The sequence below is a fragment of the Pygocentrus nattereri genome, chromosome 2 (assembly GCF_015220715.1).
Source record: "Pygocentrus nattereri isolate fPygNat1 chromosome 2, fPygNat1.pri, whole genome shotgun sequence".
NCBI lineage: Eukaryota > Metazoa > Chordata > Actinopteri > Characiformes > Serrasalmidae > Pygocentrus > Pygocentrus nattereri.
In genome coordinates, this window is record NC_051212.1 from 24,131,163 (window position 1) to 24,152,961 (window position 21,799).

The window sequence follows — 21,799 nt, forward strand, 5'->3', positions numbered from 1 at the left end:
TGAAGAGGGTCAGAGTGCATTTCAAACAGGTCATTCATTTTCTTCCAGCAGTTCAAGAAGCTGGACTTGCTGGGGTCACTCTAGGCCTTTTCTGACATTCATGGCAAATGTCAACAGTCAGACACAGGTTCTTCACAGGTTCTTTAGTAAAGGGAATAGTTATAATTAAAACCATGAGTTCTTTATGGTACCATTTCATGCTTAAATGTTTTTTTTTCTTGGTGAAATGGAAATATTGATGAGTGTGTTATATATCGTATATATGGTTTGGAGACAGGTTGGTTAAAAGACAGGAGGCTGAGCTGGATGTGGCGGAGATGAAGATGCTGAGATTTTCGTTGGGAGTGACAAGACTGGACAAGATTAGAAATGAGCAGATCAGAGGGACAGTGAAGGTGGAGCAGTTTGAGGATAAAGCCAGAGAGGCCAGGTTGAGATGGTTTGGACATGTGTTGAGGAGGAATAGTGGATATATTGGGCAAAGAATGTTGGAGATGAAGCTGCCGGGTAGAAGGAGAAGAGGTAGACCTCAGAGAAGGTTTATGGATGTAGTGAAGGTGGACATGGAGATAGTTGGTGTAAAAGCAGAGGAGGCAGTGGATAGGGCAAGATGGAGGCAGATGATCCGCTGTGGTGACCCCTAAAGGGAGCAGCCAAAAGAAGAAGAAGAAGAAGTTGTATATCATATATAGAACCTTTTTAAAAAATGGTTCTATGTAGCAGCAAAAAGTAGTGTTCTTATAAGCTTGACGTTATAAACTTGACACTGTAACAATAGCAGAACCCTTTGTGGTGCTGTATAGAATAATTTTCAAAAAGGCCCTATGTAGAACCATATACAACACGTTCTCTGTGAATCTGAAGAACTTTTTGTAACTTTGTAATGCAAAGAACAATTCAAGCATGAAACAGTTCTTTATGGAACTCATGGTTCAAAATATAACCCTTCCCTTTACTAAAGAATCCTTAAAGAACTATCTTTTTTTTTTCCAGACAGAAGAGTGTCAACCAAGGCAAACTTTATAAACAGATGGTGCAAGACCACACTCTTAAAACTGAAGCTGAACAAAAGGGTTCTTTGAAGCAATACAACAGAACAGAGGTCTTCAGATTTGGACCTTGAATACAGGTTTTTTGTCCTAGATTTTGTATTTTGTCCTAGATTTTGATTGATGTTCAGTGATTAGAAATCCAGGACCGGAGGCTGGATTCAAGGTCTGGGTCTGAAGACCTCTGCCATAGAAGAACCACATTTGGTTCCCTAAGAACCTTTCAAATGAGTGGTTCTTTACGAAACCAAAAGTAGTTTTTCTATGACATTGTTCCAAAGAACCCTTTGTGCCACCATTATTTAAAAGTGCAAGACAGCACAGACATCTTAACATCGTTGGGTTTGTAATGTTACTTGGAGAATCAGGCTCTCTCAGGTAGTGCACAGGTGAAAGGCACACCCAGGTTTTATTAGGCATTCTGAGAAGGACAGAATAGCCCTTTGGTCATGTGCATGCCCACATGCCGTAGTTGAAAGCTTAGCATTCTCCTCTAAGCATGGTCAAGTGCATAGTAGTGAACAGTGGTTTGAAAAGCCTTTATATGCATTGGAGCAGGCATGAGTGTCCTGGTGGTCAGGTAGGATCATTGTGCAAAAGAAGAGAATATTGGGACTTGTCTACAACTAAACTGGAAAGGTGAGGCCTATTGTAGTAGTATCGACTATAAAAAATTGCAGTTATATCATATATAGCAAGTTTACAAAGCAGCAGTCCAGTGTATGCACTGAAAATACACTCCATGCTAGTTACTTGGCAAAATATAATCCATCTTATAAGAAATCCACATCTTCCTTGTAAACAAATAGCAGGCAACCTGTGAAGATTAGAATTCATTTAAGAATTGTTGTTCATATTTAGCCATCAGAAAATGTTTTATCATGAAACATATCATTTTGGCTATGTCCAGCATTCAGATGAAAGTTTGATGAGCAATATATAATTTGTCAACTTCAGGCTCCACAACCATTAGTGACTTTTCACTCATACTCTTCTCCTGCAGTGGCCGCCTCCAGGGCAGCAAGTGCTTCGGCCACCATAGAGTCCGTGACACTAATACAATCCTCTGGTTCTTTCTCTATCGCTCCATCTCTCCCGGAAAGCGACAAGTCTTCCTCTACAGTGTCCTCCACCACAAGCTTGGTGTCAGCTGAGGAGAGGCTGGTGCTGCTAGTGTGAATGTCCACTGAGATCACACTCTCTTCATCGGCTGTGTCCCCAACATATTCTGAAGTTGCAGCTGTCTTCCGTCTCCGTTTGTCTTCTTCTTCTTCCTCCTGTCCACACAAGTATCCATCCGACCCATCGATTCCATCCGTCATCCCTCCATTCCCTAAGCCAGAGTCTCTAAACCTTTCTGTTCGTTTACCAGGGTCTGTTCCCAGCATTGGGATGCTGTATACGGCAGGGGCACTGGGAACAATAGAGGTTGTTCTTATGGGGGTTCCTTCTGCCTCAGGCTGCAGAATATAGAGGGTAGAGTCGCCCCCTGTTGCCTGAGGTAGGCTGGATCTAGTCTGGTTATTAACATGGAGTCGGTTTATATGGTTGTTGTCAATGTCAAGTTTGGTGGGGCTGGTGTTGCTGGTGAAGCCCAGGTTGTGGAAACCTTGTTTCTTGTGGTTGACCTCGTCCGGCAGTCTGTGACAGTGGTAAGGAGGTACCAAAGAGTTATTGGATGGGTCTTGCTTGAGTCCCTGGCCATCTACAGGTTCCGAGGGGTCATAGATGTAACTGCAAGAGAGTCAGAGAGATGATTAGCCCTTTAAGGTCCCAGGTTTTTTTTTCTTCCAAAGGCTTATTATTCAATAAATACATGGATTGCAATGCAAACTAGCTGAGTTATCCTTAAGATATAGAAGTGTGTAATAAAAGTTTCATCTTGTGGGCAGGTCCTGACCAACATAAAACAACACAAGGTAAAACTCTGGTACATAAAATGATGATCGCAGCCAAATTTGTCTTATTCAATGATGACCTAAATATAAACTGCAGGGATGAACATGTCTGACCTCACAATCTTTCAGTTTGATTATGACACTATAGGAAGTTATTTAATGTATCAAGAATCCTCAGATTTCAATTTGATTTAACTGTTTTTGTTATTCAAAATTTAAATAAATACATTACATTCACTAATTTGACTGGAGGAACTATTAACACAGTAGTGCAACATTGACAAAAAAAGTACAAGTCATTTTTTGGATGTTTACATCTGAAAATATCAAGAAATTTAACGAGAACTGTTTACATAATTGTATGTTGTTAGGATTGACTATAAACAATCATAATATTCCAAAATTAATGCAATTGTGATGATTCATGAATGCATTTAAATAGCCTTATTCGGTTACAACACCCCTACTGAGTTGAGAGAGAGCGAGAGAGAGACTAACCATTGTTACTGCAAAAAAAAACAAAAAACTATTTGCCTCTTTCAGCCTTGATATGTCAAGCCGGTAGATTTGACTGCACATGAAATTTGCATTAGTCATGTTTGCATTACATATTTTCTGACACACTAGTGCCCAGTGCACTGAGCTTACAATCATGATCTGCAGGTCTATGAATACGTATGTGCTTTCAGTCTTTGCTGTGACTATGTACACAATGACCTTTACATCTCAAAAGCCTCACAAAGTATTTTTATCCTCTAATAAGGAATATGCAATAACCCACATGCCTGACTAGCAGAGAAACCCACTTTTTAACAGGCAGTCCAGGTCATGAGGGCTGAGACACGAGGAAAACAGGATCCCCAGCACAGGGGTGTGTGTGTGTGTTGCAACAGGGGGGCTGGTGTATTTATGGATGGTGGTGAGGGCTGTCAGACATTTCCTGCGGAGCTCCTTCTGCCCTTCACACAACCAACTGAAAGCCCGCACGACCACCCAGGGGAGAAAGAGAGAGAAGGAGAGAGAGAGAGAGAGAGAGAAGGAGAGAGAGAAGGAGAGAGAGAGAGAACCCACAGTGCTAGGCACAGCAAGCCTCACCAGGAGAGTGAAGACACCAAACTTAGCCAATGTCAATCTGTTGATCTCTACATTAGCATACACGCCTGTTTGTTTGTATTATGATTGTTTCTGTCTGTATTTCTGTATGTCTTTATAGCACTGTGTAATTGGTCTGTACACAATCTGTACTACAAAGTGTATTTTATTAAAGATGTTGTTTTATCAAAAATCTAATGTACACAATTTACTCACCCCCTTAATCACAAATGAAGTTAGTCAGCCAAGATGTGTTTGGTCTCTGAAGTTTGCATCATTAGTTTTGAAAGTAATAGAAGCTCACAGACACCAGTTTAGTGTTGTGCAAACTGCTTGCCTAAATCTCACACTTCCCTTAATCTGAGTTGCTAAATTATCTCAAGCAGGCTTGCTTATGTCTTGCTTGTTGTTTCTTGTGTAAAATAGTTGTTATATGACAAAAATATGTTGCATAGCTCAAAACAGTAGTAATAGCCAATTTAAAGCCAACATTTTGTGTATTTTATAAGCAAGGAAATGCAGTGGTATGCTAAAGTTTGAACACTCCTGGTCAAATGACATGTTTTGTTGATTGTCTGCAAAAGTAATTAACACATCCTATACATGGAGCAAACTTATGCAAATGTTAGTGCACACTTTCTATTTATTTGCTGAGTTTAACATGCTGGAAAAAAAACAAAACACATGTAAATATAAAATGTGCCATAACTTTTGCAAAGGACACTTTTTTCACCAATATGTTAAATTAAGCAAGTAAGTAATAATTAAAGTGTGCAGATGTGTTTTCTGTTCAATTTGAAAATCAACCAAACATAATTTGACAATGGGTGCCTAAACTTTTGCATACAGCTGTAAAAAAAGTCTACTTGTGATTACTTATCAACTCAACATAGTTTTAGATGATTAATACTTTAGGCATGTGCTTTGCATTAAGGCAAATTGGGGGCTGTATGCTTCCACGTCTTGTCAGCTACATTATCCTCATAGCTCCACTACACATTGTATCAGTGTATAAAGTAGTTTTCTTTTCAGGAAAGCTTTATAGGTTGGCAAAGTGGAATTTATCAGTTTTCCCAGATACACTCTATGGACAAAAGTATTGGGACCTCAATCACTGAATTCAAGTGTTTCATTCAGTCCCATTGCCACTGCTGTATGAAATAATTCACCTTGTCATGTAGTCTGCTTTTACAAACATTTGAGAAAGAATGGGTTGTTCTCATGAGCTCACCGATTTTGAGCGTGGTAGTGTAATAGGGCGCCATTGTTGCAACAAGTCAGTTAACGTAATTACCCTTCCAGATATTCCACAATCCACTATGAGTGAGATTATTGAAAAATGGACACATTTAGAAATCACAGTAACTCAGCCCTGAACTGCCAGTCCATGTAAATTTACAGAGAGGGGTGTTCTGAGAAGTGACAAATCATGCTTCTCTATCTGGCAGTCTGATGGATGAGTCTGGATTACCTACCTGACTACACTGTGCCAACTGTAAAGTTTGGTGGAGGTGGGATAATGCTTTGGGGTTGTTTTTCAGGGGTTGGTCTTTGTCCCTTAGTTCCAGTGAAGGGAAATCTTAATGCCTCAGCAGACCAAGACATTTTGGACAATTTCATGCTTGAACTTTGTAGGGACAGTTTGGGGAAGACCCTTTTCCTTCCAGCGGGACTGAGCCCCAGTGCACATAGCAAGGTCCATAAAGGTATGGCTGGGTGAGTTTGGTGTGGAAGAACTTGACTTGTCTGCACAGAGTCCTGACCTCAACCCCATCAAACACCTTGGGGATAAAATAGAACAGAGATTGCAAGACATGCCCTCTCATCCAACACCAGTGTCTGACCTCACAAATGCTCTTCTGGATGAATGGGCAAAATTTTCCACAGACACATTCCAAAATCTTGTAGAGAGCTTCCCAGAAGAGTGGAAGCTGTTTAATGCTGAGAAAAAGTGACCGACTACATATTAATGCCTAAAGATTTTGAATGGGATGTCATAAAAGCTCCTGCAGCTATAATATGTAGGTGTCTCAATACTTTTGCCGATACAGTTTAACTGACGTATAAAAACAGTACATATCCTAGACTAATGTCTCTTGCATTAACTGTCTTTGTCACTCAGTGTTGCTTTGACTCGCAAACATTTCTTTTTTTTGTCCAGGGCACTAAAATATGAACTAATGACCAATACACAGGCAATACAAACGTTCCAGAGAGGCTCCCACTTAGAGCTAGATGGCAAACTTAGTAATGACACTCGGACTAATGTGACCAGTCACGTTGAGAGGAAATGAGTCCTGTGTATTTAAAGAGACCCAAGCTTTCATTTTCTTCGGTAATTGTGAAAAAGAGAGCAATAATGTGGATTTTCACTTCAGGACAGCCTGAAAATAATTAGATGATCTCCCCTGGTTGCTTTATACAGCACACAGGCATGAACCCTGCGGAATAAAAGGATCTATAGAACTACAGTGGACTGTGCTGCTGACACAGTATGTAGACACTGTAACAGCCACAAAGCAAGTCATTAATTTACACTCAATGCATGAAATACTAAAGCTAAAAAGAAGACACATTTAATATGATCATGCATAAAGGAGGGGAATGAATAAATACAGAGGAACAATGTTTTTCTTCAGTTTTGTGTGCGTGTCGGCTCACACGTTTGTGTGGTATTTGCACATGAGCCGATCTATTGAGGCAGCTAAAGCTAAGCCCAGACATTTGACACTCTTGAGTAATTAGGTGGCAGTTTCGGCGTGTACGTGTGTGTCCTCTGCATTATGCATACTTTCCACAGTGCTTCATAAACAATGAAACTACACACTTCATACCACTAATACAGTAGCAGAATATGACATTATATACAGCGTACATAACACCAGCCTGGCTAAATTCATTAAAGTGATACACACTAAACAAATGTACAGCTGTATTAGTTTTACTAGAGAAGACATTGTAATGTCTTTTGTCGGGATTTGACTCCCAACGAGTACGTGATGAAGTGTCTATGAAACTGAAACTTCATAGCCTAGAAACCCACATCAGGGTTAAGCAGCAGGTATATCACTAAATAAGAACATGGCTACATCTACTAGTTTTCTTTTTACATTATGTTAGGTCACTTTAGTCAGGACTGAAGTAGCTGCTAGAATTATGGGAGGTCATTCACTCTGGAACTACTATATTCAACAGTACCTCCCAGGGTTAAACTGATTCGGCTCAAACAGGGCTTAAGAGTGTACAGTAGTATTTCTTTTTTTTAGCGTTGATGTGTTTAATAATACCATATAGCAGAGAACTGCTCTTGTTTGACATTGCTAGCTCAGGCAAATGTCTGAGCTTTTCCTTGGATGTCCAGTGTTTCTAACATCTCACACAAATACATTTGTAACATTTTCTTAGGTGTTATGACCAGCATTAGATACTGACTTCTACACAATTTTTGCAACCAATTTATGACCATCTTTTTCCTGATGAATAGTGTGGTCAGTTGGTACATAAAAGAATCCAATTTTATCCATTTTATGAAACTAGAGCTTCAGTAACAAGCCAATGTGCTGTAAACTTGCTTGTGTGCAGTCATATCAAACGTTTAAATATTCCTCCTTTCAAATGAATGACAGAAAAGTACACAAAAAACAAACAGCTGTTTTAAAATGACATACAAACAAGAAAAAGAAGGAAAACCCTAACCGCTGTTACTGTAAGCAAAAAGCAAATAATACAAATCGATTAAAAATCAAATAAAAAAATAAACAAAATTTCAAACTGCAAATTTTTAATCATCTGTATTTCAAAACCACCTTTTTTCCTCCACCCAGCTTTCTGACAGATTGACATTTACAAAACCCAGCAGCACACAGAGAGGTTTTGTCACTTGCCTGAAATGACCATCAGTAATTCTGTTTGTTCAGACTTACCTTTTTATCATTCTACAGCATCTGCACCCCATCTGGACAGCTGGATAGTGGAGCTGAGAAGAGACAGAAAAGGGTACTTTTTAAACATAGGGGTCTTTCATAACATATCTTCGATAAATAACTAGCCAAGAGGCTACGAACTCATGGTAAAAGTGACTAAAGTGTGGCATATACGTCTGTACAATTAAAGTGTTGTTGTAAGAATAGCATGTGTATTCAAACAGGATGTCAGTTAGCTTGATCATTTAGTGCTCATTGGGGCTGAACATCTCTGTGGCATCCTATTCATTAAGTAAGCTAAGACTTCCTTTCAGCCTTACCGCAGCTGACCACCATTGCGTCAGTGCATAAGCAGCCTCCATAGGAGCATTGTGACGATCACACAATCCACATAGCTCCAAGCTAGAAATCAAGAGGACAACCCCCACCCAACGCATCTAACCTTTCAGTAACATTATTTTCGGGCTTAGAGGGAAGACTGGGATGGAAAAAAAAATATGTCCGGTATTGATTTGACATATGGTTCTGACATATCAAACTGTCAGGTAGCGGTCACGGCTGGACTCTCCGAGTGGTGAGAGACAAACACGTGTCTGTGACATTACGGATGGTTCCCCACCACGTCCAGCCCAATAAGCGGTGCTATCAATATGTGGTTATTGAGTGAGAATCGGTGAAGATGCGCTGACCTTTCCTCTACCTGCAGGCTTTGCCATTTCTTCTGCTCTTTATGGCCAAATGACTAGTAAATAATTGATGGGTTAAGTCTGGAAAAGTGTCTGTCTAATAGAGCAAGAACACACTGCTCTTTTTCTTCCTTCTTTCTTCACTCCTTCCTGATGAACATGAAGAGAGAAAGAAGAAGAAAGCTCCTGCTACCAGATTTCCGTATTCTTACATTAAAATTTCCATCCTGACCTGAATTCAGTGCTTTGTTTTCAGAAGTATAACATATGAAAAAGTAACAATGAACTGCATCGTATTTGGAATGCTGCTTTATGAGATTATATATATATATATATATATACACACACACACACACACACACACACACACACACACACACACACACACACACACACACACACACAAACATACGCACGCACACACGTTTTTAATGTTTTGCCAAAATAAATTGTCTGGACTGCACTACTGTATAAATAGTTCTTCCAGTCACATCATATATTATGTGTATTTTTAAAAGAACCAAGAAAAAATTTTATCAAATAAAATCAAATTAGAACTTGTGATGCACTGAAACTTTTACTAAAGAATCCTAATGAGGTCAGAGATTTGCAGCCCTTTGAAAGCCAGGGGTTGTAAAATCAATCCTTTTTCACCAATACCCATTTAAGGTTCAAGGTCAAAGAATGATGAAAAGGTGTGAACAATGTGTGTGCCACAACATTTTCCACTAATCAGACAATAACGATATATCACTACTACAAATCTTTCAAATACCTGAGTATTTTTTGTTACGTTGGTATTTGTTTATCTATTTAGCAAGGACATGCAAAAGTCCTCAAGTACTCAGTTAACCGTTTGAGGTGCCAGTATTTGATTACTGAAATCACCATTCAGGTATTCGTTATGCAAGAAGACAAAAAAAAACATACAATCCAACAATTTTGTATTATCCTTTTTAAAAAAAAAACCTAAAATGTAAAGGTTGGGTCATATTTGTTATGTTTTATTTTGCTACTCCAAAATGTATTCCTCTGCTTGACATAAACATTTGTATAACACCAGTGTTGCCACAAAAAGTCACAGCTGTACATTATTTTTAGCCAAAATCCATTGTTTTCTGTTTGCTATTGTTTTTTCCCTTTTTCTACAGTTAATAAACCATTCATGAACTCTTATGGATACTCAGATATCAAAATTAGTCTAATATTTATTATTTGGAATTATAACATCTGGAGTACTGCCATGCATCCAAACTACCTCTGACACAACACTGTCATGTGACTACGTCAGGCAAGGATATTAGCTCTACTTTTAGGGATGATTTTAAGGCTAAGCATTCAAGTTCTTGTTTGGAAATATTGAGTATTTGAAGCACGTGAAATGCCGTTTGGGCCAGACGTAAGAATTGCAATATGCAAAACATAAACAATAACAAGAATAACATCAGTATAATAATTAGTTTATAGGGAAGTCTCTTCCCACTTGCAAATGAAGCTGTTAACTGAATAAAAAAAGCATAAGATACAGTTTACACTGTTCTGTTGAGTTCATAGGAACTATTTAATCTATTAAAGCTTAGAGGCCGGGCTGTGGATGGTACACTGCGTTAGGGCTTATCAAAGTATCCGTGTTGTGGTAAAATCCATATCACAGGTCAACGACATACAGTACTCACTTTTACACTCATAGGCACTCTTAAACATAAAGGTGCCAAAAAGGTCTCTTTGTGCGATGCCACTGCAAAATCACTTTTGCGTCCCTAAGAAACGTTTAAATATTGATGGTTCTTCAGAGAGCTGTTTTTGTAAATGCGGTATGAAGAACTTTTTCCACATAATCCCACACAATTTAAAGGTTGTAGGAGGAGCCTTTAAATAGGTAAATAACCTTTACATTACAATAAAGAGCTTTAAACCTTTAAAATGTAAACTATTTGTTGACATTTTTTTAAAGAATGCTCCTCCCACTGCCAAGTCAAAATGAACTCCACAATCTAAAGTTCCCAGATTGCTCAAGACCAGAATATTCTAGAAAAGGTCTAATGTGGTTTCTAAAGTGATGATTAGACTCCTAAAGCATGTACTACAAGACACCTGTCTGGCTGCAGCATGGGCTGCTTATCACAGAAGGATTACTGCAGCAGCTGGGCACTTCCTCATCTGCTGCCAGATGCATGGCGCATTACACCGGTCATTAAACAGTCCTGGCCATTCAACACTTTCCATTCTATACAGTCCTGGAGTGCCCTTCAAACGATTTCAGAATGACTCTTTGTGAATACTAAACCAAGCAGAATGTTCTTGGTTTTGTCAAAAAGAGGGTAAAAGCTTTGAGTCAACTGAGTGAACAAAAGGTGAGGTCGTGAGGAGTAGTTAAAAATGGCTGCTTACATGGTGCAACAAGGAAAAGGAACAGCATCACATCCTTCTCCATCTGAAATTCTATATGTGAAACTGCTCTACTATGGCAGCGGACCGATTATAGCAGGGTAAGATAAAAGATGACATTAGTGGGTATGATTTCATGATATATTGCAGCTGTCTTGCTGACACAAAAGTAACCCTTATTACAATAAGGATACAGCTCTTTTTCAGAGACATGCTTTTTCCCTTTACGCCAAAGGCAAATTTTTGGCCTCATCTTTATGTCTACAGAGCCCACAGCTCACAATAGAGAGAGAGAGACAAACAGGGGGAGGAGGGAGAGAGAAACTGGTTAAGCTACTCTAAATTACACAGAAAAACCCGCATTCCATCAGACATTATAAATACTACACCATCATATAATCAAGGGAGGGTAGTAACTAGTTCAATCCCTGTTGTGCTGTTTTACTCTAATAACATTCTGGTGGATTTGCACTTTCTTGAGCATTTTCAAATGGTATTGTATTAATTTCTAGTAAAAATGCTTATAAAGTCATTCATTAAATTATGAATGGTCATTAATTGTATAGGAGATATTTCTGAGGAGATTAGATATAAGATAATCCACTTATATAAGGATGGAGAAAGTCCATGGTGAAAAACCAGGCGTCTCCAAAACTGGGGTTCTAACAACTATTAAGGACCTCAACACTGAACTCACTGAATATGTTTGGGATTATTTAAATCACGAGAAACAGAAAATACAACCAACAACTGAACTTTGGAGGTATAGAAAAATATCTCTGCAGATTTCATTGGAAAAACTGACAGCAACTCTCCGGAAAAGAATGGTAGCTGTACAAATGCAAACCATGAACACATAAATAGTGAAAAAAAACACAGATATTTAGTCTTGAGGCTTCTGTGGAGGTTTCTGTTAAACATACGTTCTTACAGATGCTGAAAATTTACCAATTTGTATTTAAAGGCCATTTGACTGGAAATTAAATAAATGCACTTTTGCATAGTGCTGTCCTTCTGTTCAAGTATATTTATGAAAAAAGTTGCATGAGTCATTAACATTTAATTACTAATTCTTTTTCTATTTAATTTCATTGTTACGTTTGCATCTGTACTGCTTTGTGATTGGTCAAAGCTTTGACTTCTGAAGTTTGTCTTTTTATTTGCCTGAAAACACACGAAAAGTCTAACATAATTTCGTTCCTACGCCGACAGCAATTGAAGTACTAAGCAGTTCCACTGCAGTTCTGCAAGTTACTCATTACTTTAGTATTTTGACCTGTTACTTTTGCTCTGCTCCAGTTATTTTTAAACATACTTTTACTTGAGTCATTACATTACAGAATTAACACTTCTTTTACTCGAGTATGGCTTTAGGCTACTCCACCTAATCCTCTTTGGTCAACTTTCAATATTTCATAGGACACTAATCACAACTCCGTGGAAACTCTGTGAGACAACTACCTGCCTTTTAAAAAGGCTTCAGGTTATCATTGGATTGCGTCATCCTCTTTACTTATATAACCAAGGGATTGAGACAGATTAGGAGATTACATATAAAAAGATCAAGGATTTCACACCATCTCCTGGGCCCCTGTGGAAATTGAAATGCTCCATCTTGGAAAAAGGAAAGAGGTGAAAAAAAGCAAGATTGCTCAAGATTGCCAGCTCAAAGTGAGGCAGATTGAAATTTGGAGCCTATAGCATTGGCAGTCATTTCTCTGTTAGAATTTATGGGCAGAGGGAATTTCTCATCTCAGCACAAGGCATGGCCTCCAGCTCTGTGTTCTAGATGGCTTACTGAAAGAGATGAATGCTTTATATCCTGCTGCAGAAGGAAGCATTACCTTAGGCCTTATTTTCCTCCTGGGGGAATTTTAAGCCCTCACACACATGCACATGTGATATGGGCAAGCATGTGTGCTTACATATGTAAGATGTTTTAAATCAAATGCTTTTCAGTGCTTTTGTAAATCATTTCTGCAAAAAAAAAAGTATAGTTGTTTGCTGTTCTCACATAACTGGCTTTTAGTGCAAGAATACAGGTGACTATACAGACGTTTACCAGCCAATGCAATTGCACATGCACTAGCACACTTTACCACTAAACAATCCAAAATAAATGAGTGTTATCAACAATGTTTTCATTTATTTTTGTGGTCAGCAGATTAAAGGAAATCTGCTGTTGAATATAGAAGATGAGTTATGAACTATTTCTTTTTGCTATTTATGTTTTTAGTTAGTTAAACCCTAAAATGTTTTCAGTGTCTCATTCACTTTCAGGACTATTGTTTCTGTACACTGTGGGTGCTTTTCTAACCTATGCTTTATGTAACAGTGGACTGAACACAAATCTGTCTGGGTTAAATTGTTTGGGTTAAAAACTTCCACAATGTAATGAAACGCAAAATGATTTTCAAGTTTCATTTATTGATTTGTAGTCAGATGCACAGCCACATACTGTAAAAACTATTTGCTGTTTCAAATTAACCCCTTAAATGGACCATTTCTTCAAGGAGAATTCTGCCGATTGTTCTACATTTCTGCATAACTCAATCATTCAGATTTACACTGGTGCAGATATAGCCTTTTGACTTACTATCCAAAACAACCAGTGAACTTACATGTCTTCTGAATTTTTATAATATTGATAATGGGAAAATAGGGGTAAATCCAAATTTAAGAAAAGTTTTCTTTGGGAATTATTTTGCTGTACAACACCCTATGTGTACCTCTCTGCCAGAAACGGGTTTTTAAAAATACATTTTAAACCAAAAAGACATCTTGAAACTATCATAAAACAATGTCTCAGGCATCAGGCAGCATATCTGTATTCTATTTCATGCAATAACGTTTTGTGAGGGAGCTTATAGAGGCATCTAATGCTTCAGACATCTGCTTACTATCACCACCACTGTGAACAATTCTCGGTAAGTTTCTCTATGATAGTGCATTTCACATCAGATCATGCTGCCTTTAAGACTTTCTTTACATTTTAACCCCTTAATTATGCAGAAATTTTGAAAAATTCCCTTAGTTTGCATTACAGTTCATGTAGTAACTTAGTAATAAACCTTAGGCTGTAACGAGCCTGGGATTTTAAGGAGCTAAAAAAGTGAATCTGTTTAACCCTAAAATTTTGATTTTATTGAACTTCAAAAACAGAGCTGACACTTAAAAGTTTTACTCCGCATTTACTGGCAATAACAGGAGGGTAAATTCAGTACGGGCCAGAATAAAAAAAATAATATTTAACAATTCTTCATAGAATTTCAGTTCCTATAATGTTCTGAACAGGTTTTAATGAAATCCCACTATTCACTAACGTAGTACATTCGTTTCACATAAAAGAAGGCCAAGAAAAGCAGTATAGCCCTTGACCCCAAAAATGTTACTAGTGAAGTTAGCTTAGATTTGCTCAATGCTAGGAGTGCTTTTCAAATGTTATGTGTGCGTGAACAGACTGGTCAGATTCACTCTAAAAAACACATATAAGCTGAAATGTAACTATGGCACACATTTCATTCAATCAAATAGAGATTATACAGACTTTTGTTACCTCAATATAAAATACTATCGCACTTCATTTTGGCATATTTTCAAGCCTTGAAACTAAGTGAATACAGATAGCCCTGAAATAGCAAGTATCAGCTGAAATGGTCTTAAACATCAACCTAGATCTGTATGTTACACTGCTTTCAAGGTTAAGAGTGCTTTTCAATAGTGTTCACCTGTGAATGCTCAGGGACATCAGATTCATCTGAAAGGTGAGCAAACTTGTCTAAGATCTCCCTCTTTTCACATCTCTTTCTGTCTGTTAGATCTTTTCTTCTTCCATCCACTGACCCCCATCTCCTCAGTCTCTCTCTCTCTACTTTCTCTTTTCACTGCATGTGTATACGTGCGTGTGTGTGTCCTTTCTTATCCAGTGTTATTCAGAGTCCGGCGAATAAGTCATGGTCATTTATTGACCTGTTCAAGCTTCATGCAGCATACTGGTGTTTAAGACAGGTTGGGTAGGTGAGTTGCCCTGGAGTCTGTTGCTAAGGCTTTGTTTCATGGCGACCGAGCCATACAGAGTAAGCCCTCTGGAGAGGGTCCACATCACTTAATTGGCTGCTAAACACACAAAACAAAAGACGTTCATCAGCAGTGCTTCCTGTGTGCATCTGCTCAGTTGATACACAAAAGGGATCGCTGTCCTTAACCAACAAGCTCAAGCTTACTGTGGTGTAACCTGGTCTGCATCAGTCAAAACATACAGTGTAGTGCATATCTTATGAAGTTACGTTGTGTCCTACCAATGCACAAACACATGCCATACTACATTCAAGGTATTCACGTCTAAGTGAAAATAATCCATACTGACACTGGATCTAACTGTGGCATACAGACACTCATAAAGAGAGTAAATCCTATTTCATTAGCCTAAATGCATAGGCTCTGTCACATTATTGCCCAACACTGAAAACAACTATGCTTTTAACTGTTTCAAGCGGTAGCACATTAAAAAAATGTACAACCCCAATTCCAATGAAGTTGGGGCGTTGTGTAAAATATAAATAAAACCAGAATACAATGATCTGCAAATCCTTTTCAATCTATATCCAACTGAATACCATACAAAGACAAGATATTTAATGTTCAAATGGATCAATTTTATTGTTTTTTGCAAATATTCACTCATTTTGAATTTGATGCCTGCTACACGTTCCAAAGAAGTTGGGACAGGGGCAACAAAAGACTGGAAAAGTTGAGGAATGCTCAAAAAACACCTGTTTGGAACATTCCAGGTGAACAAGTTAATTGGAAACAGGTGAGTGTCATGATTGGGTATAAAGGGAGCATCCCTGAAAGGCTCAGTCGTCACAAGCAAGGATGGGGCGAGGTTCACCACTTTGTGAACAACTGCGTGAGCAAATAGTCCAACAGTTTAAGAACAACGTTTCTCAACGTGCAATTGCAATGAATTTAGGGATTTCATCATCTACAGTCCATAATATCATTAAAAGATTCAGAGAATCTGGAGAAATCTCTGCAAGTAAGCAGCAAGGCAGAAAACCAACATTGAATGCCCATGACCTTCGATCCCTCAGGCAGCACTGCATTAAAAACCAACATCATTCTGTAACGGATATTACCACATGGGCTCAGGAACACTTCAGAAAACCACTGTCAGTGAACACAGTTCGTCGCTCCGTCTACAAGTGCAAGTTAAAACTCTGCCATGCAAAGCGAAAGCCATATATCAACAACACCCAGAAACGCCGCCGGCTTCTCTGGGCCCGAGCTCATCTGAGATGGACTGACGCAAAGTGGAACAGTGTCCTGTGGTCTGACGAGTCCACATTTCAAATTGTTTTTGGAAATCATGGACGTCGTGGCCAAAGAGGAAAAGGACTGTCCGGATTGTTTTCAGCACCAAGTTCAAAAGCCAGCATCTCTGATGGTGTGGGGGTGTGTTAGTGCCCATGGCATGGGTAACTTGCACATCTGTGAAGGCGCCATTAATGCTGAACGGTACATACAGGTTTTGGAGCAACATATGCTGCCATCCAAGCAACGTCTTTTTCAGGGACGTCCTGCTTATTTCAGCAAGACAATGCCAAGCCACATTCTGCACGTTACAACAGCGTGGCTTCATAGTAAAAGAGTGCGGGTACTAGACTGGCCTGCCTGCATTCCAGACCTGTCTCAGATTGAAAATATGTGGCGCATTATGAAGCGCAAAATACGACAACGGAGACCCCGGACTGTTGAGCAACTGAAGTTGTATATCAAGCAAGAATGGGAAAGAATTCCACCTACAAAGCTTCAACAATTAGTGTCCTCAGTTCCCAAACGCTTATTGAGTGTTGTTAAAAGGAAAAGTGATGTAACACAGTGGTAAACATGCCCCTGTCCCAATTTCTTTGGAATGTGCAGGCATCAAATTCAAAATGAGTGAATATTTGCAAAAAGCAATAAAGCTTATCCATTTGAACATTAAATATCTTGCCATTGTAGTGTATTCAATTGAATATAGGTTGAAAAGGATTTGCAAATCATTGTATTCTGTTTTTATTTATGTTTTACACAATGTCCCAACTTCATTTGAATTGGGGTTGTATTACTTGAACACAGTAATTGGCAAACGAGAAATTAACTAAAAGAAATTAATTTGTAGACGTGACAGATTTTTGTGTGTGAAATCTTAAAATCCTGAAACACTTTTTTCAGTGCATTCTTCTGAAGGTTTTTGAGATATAATACATGAATAGGCAGTTTTCACATAAGACCGTATGATTTAACCCCTTCAATGCATATGCTTATTACGACCTATGGCTTATTACTCAGTAACTAAAGTGAAAACAAATCAGACTAGCTGAGTAATTCTTATCTTAAAGGACTGTGCTATTTAAGAGGAGAAGTTTACACAGGAAGAATTTTTTAATATCGTTAGTTTTACTTTTAATTTTAAGTGTGCTTCTTTACTTGATATTTAGATCAACTTCTTTCTAAACTCTTAAAGGGCAATTCCAGTGATTTTTTTAAATCCTTGCATAATTATGTGGTGAACATGTAATCAAAGTAAAATTAAATGTGAAAACGCTGCTTGCTGACAGGTGCCTCGCAAAAAACAAATAGCCTACATAAAACAGTTACACTCACTAATGTCTGAGACATTGTTTTCTGATAGTGAGGTATATATATATATATATATATATATATATATATATATATATATATACACCTGCTGTCTGAAGAAAACCTCGTATGGTAACCTCCAAAACGGTAACTTTACAGGAGAAGGAAAAAACATACTTTACCTTTAGATAGATAGATAGATAGATAGATAGATAGATACTTTATTGATCCCGAAGGAAATTTACTGCAAGTCAATGGAACCAGACGTCTTTCCAAGTTCTTTTGGGCTGATTATTTTAGTCCATTCATCATCAAATTTACATACATTGTAAAAGGCCACGAGCGTTTTCAAATTCTGTCAAAAACTGAAAAATGTCAAAAATGGAGATACGAGGTTTTCCTCTGACAACAGCAACATACATTATATATATATATATATATATATATATATATATATATATATATATATATATATATATATATATATATATATATATAGGCAGAGATTTACATATAATAAGTGAGAAGACACATGTAGGTTGACTAGTATGAAAAACTTTTACTTGGCATTGAACCTTCACATAATGTGAAGGTTCTGTAAATTTTAAAAACTTTAAAGAACCCCCCCCACACACACCCCCACCCTCGCCACCACAGAAAGGTGCTTTAGTGGCACCCTCTTTAGAACCTTTATTAGTGTACTGTGCTCTCAGTCCGCTTTGCTTACTTCCAAGACTGTAAAGAAGTCCGTGACGCAGCTGTATCTCAAAATGTTACTGGCAACAATTCATTGCCGTCTATGATTAAACATTCCGATTACTTTAAGGCGATTTACATCAATAAGCATCAGCCCAACTTCCTTGTTTGTTCTTTGCCTTAACAGAAAAGTACTGACCAGCACGTTCCAACTACGTAAGCGCAATTTGTTGACAAGGACTTCATTTCCATTTGTATTTGCATGCTGGTTGTAGCACACATGCTAACACAGTTTAACAATGTGCACTTAAGATCTTTCTATCAAGGCCAAGCTGTGGGGTAAACAGAGAGAACGTGTGAACAGCTCTGGCAAAGGGGCAACTTAGCCCTGTTGCACAAGTTTGATTGCCACTGCCAGGATATTATAAGAGTGGGAAGCATAAAGTGAACATTATGGGCAGGATTACGTTATGTGGAGAAGATGCCGTAAGCATGTTGTTTTATTTAGGTATCTCCAGTGGGGAGAAGATTCGTTCAACAAACAAACAAACAAAAAGAAAACTAATAAACAAGAAACAAGCTCTTAGCCATAAAGCGGCCCACCTGGCTTGTTATGGAAGGAAGGACTGAGTGGGAAGAGAAAGAGGGAGAGAGCCGTGTTTGCATCTGATAATGAATGTATGCTGGTAGTTAAAGGAAAACCAAAGTTCCTTTTCCTGAAAGTCATGAAACGTATTGTTGTCCTCCCATCAAAGGGTAGGCTATACACTCATATTCATACACGGAAAGTGTGAACTCTGAAGTACCTGAGCTTAATGAAAACGTCCTCTTCCAAGAACAGTATATGGTCGGCTCGGCTCTTCAAAGTACCCTAGAGACCACACCTTAGTATCCACAACTCTGTAAACAGTCTCTCAAAGTAGACATGCAGGCAAACTGCATTTACCTGCTCAGCCCCTCACAGGAACAGCAAATAACAAGCCTAATGCAGGTAGTAGGCACATACAAAGGTTTCCACCATAATCCTGTACAGAGGTATGAAATAGTCTCTGACTAATAAAAGGTCTACATCTGAGCAGTGTATGTTTTAACACTCCCTGAATACCTTTCCAGCCTTTGCTGAAGCAGACTATTTAAATTACCCCTCAAATTATCATTAGGAAAATGTTTCAAGGAGCCTGAGGCAATAATATCTGAAATCGAGCACTAAGCACGGAACTTCTCCTCAGGGACGTCCATGAGCTCAAGTTGGTCCTACAGGTCTGCCCATAGCCTACACCAGAGCTGCTTAACTAGACAGGCCCACGTAAACAAACTTCTGGAGCATTCAAGTCTCAAAAGACACATAAATAGAAGGAAATATCCTCCAACTGCTCTCCAAACGACTTGCTGAACACCTGAACACGCTCAGGCTCGACTAGCCTCGAGCAACACAAACCTTTACAGCCGTCTGCTGCGCCTTCGGGAAGGTAAGACTGAACATTTCCGCGACTTGTTGCAACAAAATGAACCAAATTGGCAAAAGAAGGGAATTGCTTCCAAAAAAAGTAGCGAGAGCTCCGCAAGGCTAATGTGGAGAGCCATTCGGTAGGAAGAGCTCCTCGCTCTGTAGCCCACAGCTACATCTAAAGCCCAGCACAGCGCTGCTAGCTCGTCGGAGCTACCGCGAGCTGAAACATGGCAACAGGTGAGAAGAGCTCGACAAGTGAAGAATGTCGAGCCAGGAATGATTACACGGTGCATTTGTCCCTCCTCTCCAGTGAAACCCGCTGAGAGGGTAACACGGGGAAAACTCTCATAAAGTTGAGCCTGAGCGCCTCAGTTTCAGTTACAGCCCCTCAGCGGTGGTTACCTGTTAGAGTGATGATGAAGGTGTGCCGAGCGTTCGCCGGAGGTGCTGTATTTTCACGGATAACCCCAAGTGTTCATTTACTTCTCCTCCTGTGGTTACTCTCCTGAGGTAAACAAAATCAAAGAGCCATGAAGAAGTCCAAAGACTTCTCCTGGAAGTAAGGAGCATCGCACTGACTTTCTTCCTTCTCACACACGGCCGGCTTTGCGGCTCTGATTCCGCTCGCTGTGTTTTCTCCTGGTCTCGCTCCTCTGGAGGAGGGACGGTCCTGGGTGACTCCGGACTCCCATGTCTCCTCGACACGTCTATTTGAATTTCAGATGGGAGTGCTATCCAAAACACAGAGGGCCCCGAGCGGCGGTACCTTCTTTTCCCACCGGTATTCCGGCAAACCCCGCCTCCTGTCGGTCTGCTTCACGAACTACAGGCCAATCCTGGAGCAGATGGAGAATAACGCTGCCCTCAGGTCTTCAGAGAAAGGTCGTGCTTACGACTTCCGAGGACTTATTTTTCCCTACAGCAAAACGAAGAGCAGAGGATTTTTATAATAGCTTTATCCAGTTAGAAGCAGCACATAAGGAAATCCAAGTTCCCACTAGTAAATACAGCACTATGGTGGCGTTAATGTATTGTACACAACACAATACTAACCAGTCTTTACGCAGGTGGTGGTGGTGGTGGTGGTGGTGGTGGTGTACAACTAGCCAATCCTAGCACATTTGGGCGGGGACTGTCACAATACGGGTGGGAAAAGAACTGCCCAATTGAGCAGAAAGGCTTCACACGGCACGTTGGCGACGGCTCAGGTCATCCAGGTTCAGACAGAGACCTTGCAGACTAGACAACAGCCTTATTTAACTAGAAGGAAATTCCAGACTCGGAACCTAAAAGTGGCTGAAATAATAGGGAGGTTTTGACCCATTGGCTGTGGTAACAGCCTCTAGCTTTCTTGGCAGGCATTGGAACATTGCTGTGCGGATTTCATTGCATTCAGCCACAAGAGCATTAGTAAGTTCGGGTACTGATGATAGATTATTAGTTCTGGATCGCAAACTCTACTTAAACTCATCCTAAAGGTATTGGATGGAGCTCTACTTCACAGCCCAGTGCTGGGGCGCTTTATACCTCTCTAGCTGACGCTTGGCACTGACCATGGTGACCTCAGGCTGACACTGCAAAGTGTCCTATTCTGTTGGCAGTGCTTTTTGAATAAGCTGTGAGTGTGCATGCTTAAACCCCCATGTCAGTAATGGATGCACCTTAAAGTGAGCTGAATTTGGTCATGAGAAGGGCTGTCAAACTTTTGGACATGAAGTGTATGTTGCTACATAAATAGCCCCCAAAACATTTGGAGTATTCACAGGGCAAAAACACGTGGTGAATAGAAACAAATAACATCCAGCTCTTCCTTATACGTCTTTGGTCTAATACTGCCATGTGTATATATTATGTAAGTCATAAACTCTATGTATGCTTTTACTAAATGAACAATTTGAATAGGCTGCCTTCAGCAAGACAGCAGGGCTACAGAAGTTGCGTAACAGACACCCTACTTTATTTCTGGCATGGTGAGAGATCTGCATTGAAAGCG

At 39.4% G+C, this 21,799-nt stretch overlaps 1 protein-coding gene across 2 annotated transcripts; it reads right to left on the reverse strand.

Annotated features, from left to right (window-relative positions):
- Positions 1-611: 611 nt before the first annotated feature.
- zgc:194930 (uncharacterized protein LOC557813 homolog) lies at positions 612-20,560 on the reverse strand. Of its 2 annotated transcripts, none has more exons than XM_017699650.2 (3): positions 20,209-20,560; positions 7,963-8,015; positions 612-2,783 (listed from the first exon to the last, which is right to left on the reverse strand). In XM_017699650.2, exons 2-3 carry the CDS (start codon positions 7,992-7,994, stop codon positions 2,030-2,032), a joined length of 786 nt encoding a protein of 261 aa, XP_017555139.1. In that variant the 5' UTR covers positions 7,995-8,015; positions 20,209-20,560; the 3' UTR covers positions 612-2,029. The 2 variants fall into 2 exon arrangements, with proteins under 2 accessions (XP_017555139.1, XP_017555140.1); XM_017699651.2 differs by lacking the exon at positions 20,209-20,560 and adding an exon at positions 19,163-20,038.
- Between the last annotated feature and the right edge of the window lie 1,239 nt (positions 20,561-21,799).

What these genes read in the sequence shown, in the direction of transcription:
- zgc:194930 (XM_017699650.2), bottom strand. Translation starts at nt 7,994, where the DNA reads ATGGGGTGCAGATGCTGTAGAATGATAAAAAG. An exon ending in TGCTGTAGAATGATAAAAAG is followed by an intron (nt 2,784 to 7,962) that starts GTAAGTCTGAAC and finishes ACTCTCTTGCAG; the next exon opens with TTACATCTATGACCCCTCGG.